This window comes from Lipotes vexillifer, unplaced genomic scaffold, assembly GCF_000442215.2.
Source record: "Lipotes vexillifer unplaced genomic scaffold, Lipotes_vexillifer_v1.1 scaffold685, whole genome shotgun sequence".
Taxonomy (NCBI): domain Eukaryota; kingdom Metazoa; phylum Chordata; class Mammalia; order Artiodactyla; family Lipotidae; genus Lipotes; species Lipotes vexillifer.
This window is the reverse complement of record NW_006771436.1, coordinates 1,435,803-1,446,794: the sequence shown is the minus strand read 5'-3', so window position 1 is coordinate 1,446,794 and position 10,992 is coordinate 1,435,803. Positions and strand designations below refer to the sequence as shown.

At 38.2% G+C, this 10,992-nt stretch overlaps 1 protein-coding gene across 5 annotated transcripts in view; it reads left to right on the top strand.

Moving 5' to 3' along the window:
• Positions 1–10,992, top strand: part of DNM3 (dynamin 3) — a 599,000-nt gene that overhangs the window by 302,216 nt on the left and 285,792 nt on the right. For 4 of the 5 annotated variants that reach the window (XM_007446759.1, XM_007446762.1, XM_007446760.1 and 1 more), the window contains one exon: positions 4,350–4,463. In XM_007446759.1, the coding sequence (XP_007446821.1) occupies positions 4,350–4,463 (114 nt within the window). Of the gene's footprint in view, positions 1–4,349; positions 4,464–6,113; positions 6,610–10,992 lie in introns of those variants that run through there. The other variant, XM_007446763.1, reaches the window with a different exon arrangement.

The following is a 10,992-nucleotide window of genomic DNA, read 5'->3' as shown; positions in this document are numbered from 1 at the left end:
AACAAAAAAAAAAAAAAAAAAAAAAAAAAATCCCCAAACCAAAAAACAACAGCGCAGCAGCAGCAACAAAAGCAATGACAAAAGCACCTCTTTTGACCCTGTTGTGTCTCTTCTGGTTTTAACTGGCTTTCATCCTCCTCTGGAAAGAGCTCTCTTTAGTCATTGTCTCCATTTTTCACTTCCCATTCACTTTTCAACCCAGTGAACTCTGACTTATCCCACCACCTCACTTCAACTTGCATAGCTAAAGACACTATGATGTCTGCATTGCACTTTATATGTCCCTTTCTGTGCTGAATCTGACACTCCCAATGGCACATTCCTTGAAATTCCCCTTGCCTTTGGCTTCCATAACCTCACTGCTCCTATTTTTCTGACATTCCTGACCACCTCTTAAAAGTCAGTATTTCCCCCAGGATTTCCACTGTGAGCCACTGCTTTTTCACAGTTTTAACTGCCACCTATGTATATATGCTGATGACTTGCAAGTCTGCATGTCCAGTCCTAACATTTGCATTTTGCTTTAGAGGTCAGGTCACGTCTATGTGTGTCTCCCACAGGTACCTCAGATTCAGCATGGCCTTGGCTGAATTCAACATCAACTCCCCTACTTCTAAAACTTGGTTCACTTTCTCTATTCCTTCTGATTTGGTAGCCCCATGAGTTTCAGAATCATTCTAGAACAGCACAATGTCCAATAAAAATAGAATGTAAGCCACATGTGTAATATAACAATTTTCTGGTAACCACATTAAAAAATAAAATGAGTCAAGTGAAATGAATATTAAGAATAGATTTTATTTAACCCAATATATCTAAAATATTATCATTTTAAAACATTTAATAGGGCTTCCCTGGTGGCGCAGTGGTTGAGAGTCCGCCTGCTGATGCAGGGGACACGGGTTCGTGCCCCGGTCCGGGAAGATCCCACATGCCATGGAACGGCTAGGCCCGTGAGCCATGGCCACTGAGCCTGTGCGTCCGGAGCCTGTGCTCTGCAACGGGAGAGGCCACAACAGTGAGAGGCCCGCATACCGCAAAAAAAGAAAAAAAAACAACAACCATTTAATAGATATTTTACATTTCTTTTGTACCAAGGTTTCAAAATCCAGTGTGCATTTTACACTTACCACACATCAGAGTTTAAACTAGTTACTAGGGCTCAATAACCATATGTGGCTAGTGGCTACTGTACAATGCAGTTCTAGTCTTTACCTTCACTAATCTCCCTTTCATCCAGTCATAAGTCCTATTGATTTTGTCTCCTAGGTGTTTCTCCAGTAGGTTTATTTATTTTCATGCTTTCTGCTCGTGGCTTTACTTCACACCTTGGTCATGTCTCACTTGGTTTATTGCAATAGCTTACATAACCTAGTTTGTCTCAGGGAGCATGCAAAATTCGCTGGAATGCAGGAGCATATAGTAGAACATCTACATACATATTTTTATCTAGAAAATAAGGAAACAGTTAAGATTTATTAGTATTGAATATATATATATGAATATATATATATATATATATATATATATATATTGATGCCAGTGCCCTTGCTTTGTATCACAGAGAAGTCAATAATAAAGTTATAAATGTAACAAATAAAATACATTTCCCCCACAAAATAAAAAACTTAAAATATTTATTTCATCTTCATATAATACTTTAGAGTTTCTTTGGGTATTTCTATGGATGTACACAGTTTAGTAATACATTGGTCATATCTACTTAATAAATTTACATGTGTACTTGAAATTTATTTTGGTACTGCCAAATTTTATCACTAAAATTGGTGGTCTATTGAACTGGATCGACTCTGGCTTTACGCCGCTTGCCCCCAGCCTCAATTTCTTCGTCCCACCTCACATTTCCTGCATGAAGTAGCTCTTTCATATTTTGTTCTTGTGTGTCCTTCTTCATGGAAAACAAATAAATAGGCAAACGAACTACTTCCTGACCTAACTCTAATTCTCTGCCAGGTTCTTTCAAGCTATCATGTCTCCAAGGAAAGCCTATTAACATTACCTAAGTTGTGTCCAGTCCTACTTCTCTTGCTAAGGATACCTCTCTTACTACACTGTTATGTTGAAATTATCTCCTTATGCATCTCCATTCCCTACAAAACTCAAATTCTTGAGGACAAGGGTGTGGCATCATCATGCTTTTTCATCTTGACATATGATAGGTTCTTAACAAATGTTTGTTGAACCAAATTCATGGCTCTCCTTGATAAAGCCATCCTGTTCTATCAATGGGTGAAATAGTGTTTTTCTTATTGCAATTTGTGGAGTATCTGGAAAACATCCTCTTTGTCCAAAGATGCCTGATAGAATGAAATAGTAAATACACTTTCATTAAGTACTATAATTAATATGCTATTTGTAAGCCCTGGTAGTGTGGGTAACAATCTTATTGGGAAATAACCAGTTCCTTCTTACTAAAAAATTAAATGAGATTATTTGCTCTAAGACGAATGAAGTTTTGATTGTATGTATACATGCAACAGCTTTCAAACTTCAGTATGAATAAGAATCACTTTGGGACATGTTAAAATGTAGATTCCTGGGTTTCATACGCACATATTCTGATTCCTTTGGACTTATAGGTATCCCAAGAATCTGTACTGTTAGAAAGCATCCCAGTGGTTATTTATTATAACCATTTAATTTTATTAGCTGGTAGAAACCATATTTGAGAAGTATTGTTTCCTTCTTTCTGAAGCAGAGGGTTAAGAAGGAGTTAAGTTTGAACAATGGAGAGAACTGCCTTAATCTGGGCCTGAATGGGTTTCTACCTGGAGGTCTTAAAAGTTAAAGAGTTAAAAAGGAAAATGGGTGATGCTGGGAGATACCGAAACAGGGAATCAAGGGTGACAGAGACTAGGATTGTGGAAAGAGGCTTGGAAGATCAATAATGACCTTGGCTTGTTTTACAATATTCCCCAGGATTGACTTTCTTCAACTAGAAAGCTGAAAAATAAAATATAAACATAAAATCTGATTATTATTAGGTTATTTTCATTTTCCTTTAGGAAGTGACACTCAGTCATTCAACAAGTAATTTTTTAAAAAAATATTTCAGGATGTTTAGGATAATGGACATTGTAGGTATAGGGTGATTTTTGACATTTAGAACAATATCATACAATTTCATATACATTTCATTTCTATGACAACAAAAATTATCTAGCATAGAGGAGATGGTAAACTATGCCGTATGGAAAACAGAATTTCACTTTATAAAAGCTGTGAGAAAAAACAGATTTTCACTTAAATGCCATTTATAGGTAATTTCTATCCAAGTTGTTAATGTTTAAAAATTTAAATGCCATTTAAATATTTTTATGAAGACTCTATGTATTTCTTAGCTTGGCCAATAACAACCAAAGGTAGATGGATAAACCTAGACCATTAAAAACCTCCAAACTTTTATTTTAGCTTATTGTTTCAGCTTTCTCCCCCATTCAGCTTATTGAGAGCTGTTAACAAGGGACTAATTGGTTGGCTTGTTTTTTCTTTTCACCATTCGGTGGCCAGTCTCTGGTAGAAATCCTAACGAGATGCAAACCAGGCAAACAAATGGGCCAGTGGGCTGGAAGGGGATAAGAGACAGTGGGCATGGAGAGTCTATTGTTGTTTGTCCAGTCAACTAAATATCTTTTAATTGTAGCAGCAGTGCCATAAATAGGCCTGGCACAAACCTATTAGTCTGCCTTATTTATTAGCCTACCTGTTTCAGTCTCTCTGCTTCCATCATCCATACAAGTCTGCGATTTTGATTTTTGTTCATTTGATGGGAGAGACTTCCCTCTGGTTATCTGTGCTTTTGGAAGATATATTATTATTATTATTTTTAAAATAAATTTATTTATTTATTTTTGGCTGCATTTGGTCTGCACGTGGGCTTTCTTTTTAGTTGCAGCGAGCGGGGGCTACTCTTCATTGCAGTGTGCAGGCCTCTCATTAAGGTGGCTTCTCTTGTTGAGGAGCACGGGCTCTAGGTGCGCGGGCTTCAGTAGTTGTGACACGTGGGCTCAGTAGTTGTGGCTCTCCGGCTCTAGAGCACAGGCTTAGTAGTTGTGGTACATGGGCTTAGCTGCTCCGTGACATGTGGGATCTTCCCAGACCAGGGCTTGAACCTGTGTCCCCTGAATTGGCAGGCAGATTCTTAACCACTGCGCCACCAGGGAACCATGAAGATATATTATTCTGAATAGTTTAATAGAAGGTGAGCTTTGAGGGAACAATGCTATTCTTATTGTAACTTGTATCTTGTTTTTAACTTAGTGCAAACCTGCATTCCCCATGGGCTCATGTTAAGTTAAACGTCTCTGCTGATCTGTGCTCTCTTGAAGGTGATTCGCAAGGGATGGCTAACCATCAGCAACATTGGCATCATGAAAGGAGGCTCTAAGGGATACTGGTTCGTCCTTACTGCTGAAAGCTTATCCTGGTACAAAGATGATGAGGTGAGCCACAGAAGTGACAGAATTTTTTTAATTAAAATGTTTCTCTTTCAAATTAATTGATAGTATTGTGATATACAATTTTAAGACACCAGTGGTTTTCTTTCAGTAAGACTTAGCTTGGGATGTTTGAAGAAGCACTGTTTTTTCCTCATAGATTTTAAATTTTACGATAGTCCCCTCAAATATCTTTTATTTGTAGTCACATTTGTTTCCCTGAAGAAATGGAGTTAGGGATCAGTAGTTGAAAACTTCCTTCTTTGTAATAATGGCAAAGTAGTGATATAGTGAAAGCGATTTTCATTAAATAATGTGTTGAAAATACTCAAGGTAATAGAGCATCGTGAGAGCAAAGTTAATAGCAGTGATGCAGAGTTAATAAAGCATTTTGGAATTGTTGCTGTGACATCTGTCTCAAATGACAGGCTTTTGAAAATGTCCAAATCACTAGTCTTCAAGTGAGTACTAGATAATTGTTTACAAATTTTTTCTTTGAGAATTTGATATCTATGTAAAAGCATGAATTATGATAATTATGGTGTTCTGGTTCATGTTAGATGTTAATAATATTGGGTCTGTGACTTATTACTCATTTAAGTCTGATAGAAAAGCACACACAAAAAAATCAGTCTTACAGAGCCATTAAAGTGCTATAAAGTGATACTGGTAAATTTGGGAGGGCATGGATGGAAATTAAGCAGTGTTTTGGAAATTTTAATAGCTCTGGTCTGACTTGAGAAATTTGGAGGGCTTATAATGCAGCATGCAAACATTTGATAAGAATACTCTGTGATAGCAAAACTATATACAGGTGAGATTGTATCAGTTGTATTTGGTTATAAAAGGCACGCGTTTCAGAGTTAAAAGTCCTTCCGCTCTTGGCTTGATATCTTCTGAAAGCACTGCAAGGTGCTTTTGTAAATTGTTGGAGGAAAAACTTCATGTCCTATGTAGTTCTTTCTTTTTCCTAAATGCTTTGTGCAGATAATGGGTTTAATAAATATCAGATGATCAGTTGATGGCCACTAAATTTTCTGCAGTAAAGGAAATCAGATCTTATAGAAAGGTCCATAGAAAATTTCTACTCAAAAGCTTTATTTCAAATTTTTGTCACATATTTTAATGACTTCAGTCAAACGTGGAATTGGTTGTTGTGAGTCTGAGGATTAGCATTGGTTTCTTTCCTGTGCTGGCTGCTTAGATCTCTCTCTCATTCTGTGGAAGCTCCAGTGTTTAAAGGCAACAGCCTCAGGAGCTCTGAGATGCCTTTCTAGATATAAACATCAGTAATTACATAATCTTCTTTTGTGTTCAGTTGCCCTACTAGATCTTCTCTTAGATGCATTTTGTTTACAAGTATTTGTTACAAATACTTGTTACAAATGTTCACAAGTAGGTGATCGTGTATGTACACTTAAATACATATTGGCCTATGGGCCATTCTCAGTTATTCTAGGCAAAGCAAAAGATTTTGCTGAGGAATCATGTTAGTAATAGCTAGTGTTTTATATTTATTAATTAAGGCATTTAATCCACGTTACAACCATAAGGATAGGTACTATTATTATCCCCATTTTTCAGGTGAGTAAATGAAGAAAAAAACACAACCTTTTGAAAAGTCATTTCTATAGGACTCAGTTTTCCTTATGGTAGAACACTTGGTGTTGGTGAGGATAACTAACTTGCCAAGGTCTCATAGCTACTTGGTAGCAAAGCAGAAATTTGAACACACACTGTCTGGCTCCAGAGCTTATGACTTCAACCACAAATGGAGGCAAGAATCTCCGAGGTGCTGGAGTTTTCCAAGTCAACCTCATCCCACAGAGGATTTATTAAGATGAGTTCCGGGCATCCCAGCATTGACCTCTCCCTGAGTGTTAGTATCAGGGGCCCTGAAGACTCTGGGATTAGCCACTGCTGTTGGAGTATGGCTTTAGGGTTTCTGAAACAAGCCTGTTGGAAGGCACATGATGCTCCCTGTAGGGAAGGAAGAGGCTTTGAGAGCTTGGTGAGCTCATGGTCACCAGTCAGCCCCTTCTCTCTGCTCTAAATTCAGAATAAATTTTTACAAAATCTCTGCTGCTGAAGCTCCCTCATGAACACTTGGTTACCATAGATAGAAAATACATGTGTGCAGTTATAATATTAACCAAGTGTCAGAGAACATTTTATTAAAGGTATGTGTGTGGAAGGTGGTGGGCTGTGTGTGTGTGTTGGGTGGGAAGGGTAGGTCATAATGACTCTTAAAATAGATTGGACTGATTTAGATGAAGAAAGTTTAGGAAAGGGTTGTTTTCTTAGTTTAGATCATTTTAAGAAAGAGAAAACGACAGATGAGGATGCTGCTCTATGGAGCTAACAAGTAGACTAACAATACAATATCGGATAGTAAGTGCCCTGAAGAAAATAGGTTAGTGAGCTAAAAACTGATGGGGGAGGGACTTTTAGATTGAGTGTTTGCGAAGAAGTAACATTGGAGCAGAGACTGGAATGGCGAACTGTGTAGAAGATTATGTTGAAGAACATTCCAGGGTGGCAGTGGGCGGGAAGCTTACGGCTGAGATGGAGGAGGAGAAGGAGAGAGAAGTAGGAAATATAGAATCAGAGGTACCTTGTCAGGCCAATGATTTGGATTTTATTCCGAGGATAATTGAAAACCATTGGCCTCTGTCAATAGGATGTGACCTGATTGGATTTACGATTTAGAAGGATCAGTCTGGCTGCTGGGTTGGGCATGATTTGTGGGATGGAATGTGTGTGTGGATGGAGTTGGGGTGGCAAGAATAGAAGAAGGGAGACCAGCTAGGAGACTGTATCAGTGGTTCAGGCAAGAGAAGATGGTGGCTTGTACTGGCTGGAGAGGAGAGCTCAAGTTCAGGGTGAAGCAAACTGATGGGCCACATACAGCTACACTGTAGTCATTAGCTACTGTTTCTCATGAAAAACTCTGCTCAAGAAACCAGATAGGAAATTTTCCAAATAGTAATGCCTGACTCATGACCCCTGTCTTCAAAGTATGTGTCAGTGGGGCAGAGCCTTTTCTCCCTGAAGCCATCCTCATTCATCCCCACCTTACCACCCCTTGGTAACCACCACTCTGGTTCACCATCCTGCTCCATTTCTATTGCCAGCACTTCCTACCACCACAGACCACCTCTGAGGCTGCTGGCAGGGCAGAAGGGAGGGGTCAGCACTGTTCCTTGCTCTTTACCAGTATTCAACTAATAGTTATTAGCGTCTGCTGGGAGCCAAGGCTGGAAGGGAGGGTATGGGGAAAGGAGGTCAGAAGAAATGTCAGGAGGGTGGGGCTTAGAGGTAGTGAATTGTCTCTGGCCCCTTGAATTTGTACCCTGAATACCTATCCTTTATTAGCAGTGTTTTAAATGATGCTTAGATTTCATACATGCCTTGCTGTCATAGTTTAACTATGCTTCTGGATATAGATTAAAGATGCTTCTGTGGGCAACCTTGAAAACCCCAAATTTACAATTTTCCTTTGTGAAAATAAGTATGAGTCCTTACCCAACTTTTGGAGTCAGTTTGTTGGTAAGTTGAGTGCTTGTACTTTGTTCCCATGGTATCTGTCACATCAGCATCTACACACTTTGGAAATCCTGTTACATAGCAATTTATCTCTCTTAGTCAAGCAAGTGTGACACCATAAATATTATTAAGTTAGTTATAGATTTATCATTTATTTAATAATTTATATTCAGATTTTCATAGAGAATTGTTATTTGTTTCTATGTTCTTTCATCTTCCTGCTTTCTTGTGTAATTAGACTGGTATGTTTTCATTATAATCTAATTGGCTGTTGAATAAATAGCATATTATGGCATATGAATAGATATGGTTTTATTTAACTTTTGACAGGTTTGTAATAAATATAAATGACTTATGAAATGTATTTGTGATTAAAGAACAATGGTTCAAACTGTTTTCAGGATGCGATTAATTGAACAAAAGACCCTGTATACCATATGCTTGGTGCAATGACAAGGGTGAGGTGCTGGAGGATGTGAATTTGCTATGACTAACTGCCAGTGTTGGAACAAGTCAGACTTCTGAGCCTCAGTTTTAGCTTATCAAATGGGGACTGTTGCTGACCAAATCACCTCAAAGGGAGTTTGTAGGACTCTAAGAAATCGTATATTAACAAGTGCATTTATAATCTTTTAGGCATCACATTTATATATTTATTCTTTTCATCTCAAGTAATACTATGCCCTCCTACAATAATGTCATTCTTTCACTCACATGTCTTCTAATTTCCAATTTGGTCATTTCATTTTGTGAGATAGGATGTATGGGATCTGGGATTTTTCAGCAGAGAATGGTAAAATTCAGGCAGTAAAATGGAACTCAGATCCTATTCCTTTAGTGGGACTTTTCTATGCTGCCTCCTCACCAGCCTATGGGTTAGAGATGATAATATCAAACTATGTGATTTCCTATCCAAACTGGCAGAGACAATAGCATGATAACCCTGTGCAATAATTTTAAGCTAGAGTTGGCATGATGGTAATAATAGGTCCCCATCATTTTTCCTGCTTTCTCCCCATCCTTAATATAACTATCCTCCCTACCCTTAAATCTTGGATGGTTTTGTGAACACGCTCAGACATCTGTGGGCCTCGTGTTTTGAACCATTATTCTACATTACAGTAATGTTATCTGTAATGTTACTGACAGATGATCTTAATGGAAAGGTTTCCACCTGTGTCCCAGGCAGTGTTATTTCCATGTGTTATCTTCAGAGAATCTATATAATACAAAGTGGTTATGGAAAACATAATTAATCTATGTACTTGACTATATGTTATCCTTTAGCATTACTCAAAAATTGGGGCTTTCTGCAACACGAAAATAAATAGACCTCTTGTACATGGTTAGATAGTTTATAACTAATCACCAAGGGGATTTACCCAAACCTGGCTGTCCTTCCAAATCATACTCCAGTACCCCAGACTCTGAAATTCTGTACAAAAGTGGCTCTGAATGCATTTCTAGGGGTTGCATAGACCTCTTCCTGGGTCCATCCTCTCCAGAGCATTCTGTCATTGTGCATACCCCAAGTCAAGGGGGAGCCGTTTATGGGGGTGAGGACAGAGCTTGGACATGCGGGATTGTGTGTCCACATATATCCCTTGGGATCTTGGATGAGTGATACTCAGCTCCTTTGATTTCTATCAAAATAATAATATAAAGATATTTGTAGTACTTATATTTACTAAGGATTTGAGGAAGCAATACAGCAATTCAAACAACCTCAAATAGCATATTAGATAACCCTCTGCACAGCAGTTTTTAACTAGTGGGCACTGGGTGTATCACTGGCAGCTCTAGCCTTGTGCTGGCCCAGCCCAAGGAGAGTACATTGGCTTCTCTCTTTCTCTTCCCCTTCACATCTCTCCCCTCAGTGCTGTCAGTCTGGATTGCCCCAATCTCAAGGTGTTTACTCATTCTTTTATGTGCATCCACTCATCTCTTCTTAGCATCTAGTCCAGCCTTCATTTCAGGCTCACCTTTGTATATCCAAATTAGTCAAAATGCTCAACCAAGCCAAATGGACTTTCAGTTAACAAGATGCTCCCTAGTTCTAGAGTAATTGTGGTTGTAAAAACTATCTCTGCTATTCATTCTACCTGCTTAAGCTCATGAAGGCCAGCTTTCAATCTGAATGATGATCTTGATGAAGATCATCATGATAATGGTTAACATTTATTATTTATAATAAAGTTTATCAAGCACTGAACTGTCAATACTTTATTTACATTCTCCATTTTAGAAATGAAGATTGAGACTCAAAGAGACTAATTCAGCCAGCTACTATCAGTGCTGTGCTCTTAATCACCTGAACATTTCCCAACAAATATATTCTGAGCACCTGTTATGTACCAGACACTATCCTAATCACTAAGGATAAAGTGGTTAGCAAAGTACCCACCCTTATGAAGGATATTTCCTGATAAAGAAAACATAAGCAATCAGGAACACCTATGAGATTCAGATTACAAACTGTGAATAAGATAAATCCAATGATGTGTTTGACTTAAGGAGTATCTGGGATGGGAATCACAGCATGGGGGGACATTAAACTGAGTGGTCAGAGAAGGTTTGTGTTAATGCCTAAGGCAAGATAGAGCCTGATGAATGTAAGAAACTGAATTTAGGCCACTGTGACTGGAACAAAGAGAGAAAAGGACTCTATAAAGATTAAGGATTTTGATCCAAAGAATGATGAGAAGCCTTTGAAGTTTTTAAGCTGAAGAGTCACATAATAGGATTTGAAATTTTTGTAGATCTTTGTGATTGCTTTGTAGAGACTGGATTGGAGGAGGACAAAACTGAATTGGGGAGTTGTAGAAAGCTATTGCTGTGGTATACATAAGAGATAATTATAGCTTGGGCTGGATGGGTTGAGGGAAATTGATAGAAATGGATGAATTTAAGAGATTTTTTCAAAAGGTGAAAATTGACAAAACTCATCACATGTGCTAAGTATTGGTTGAATGCTTTTAAGTTCCTGCTG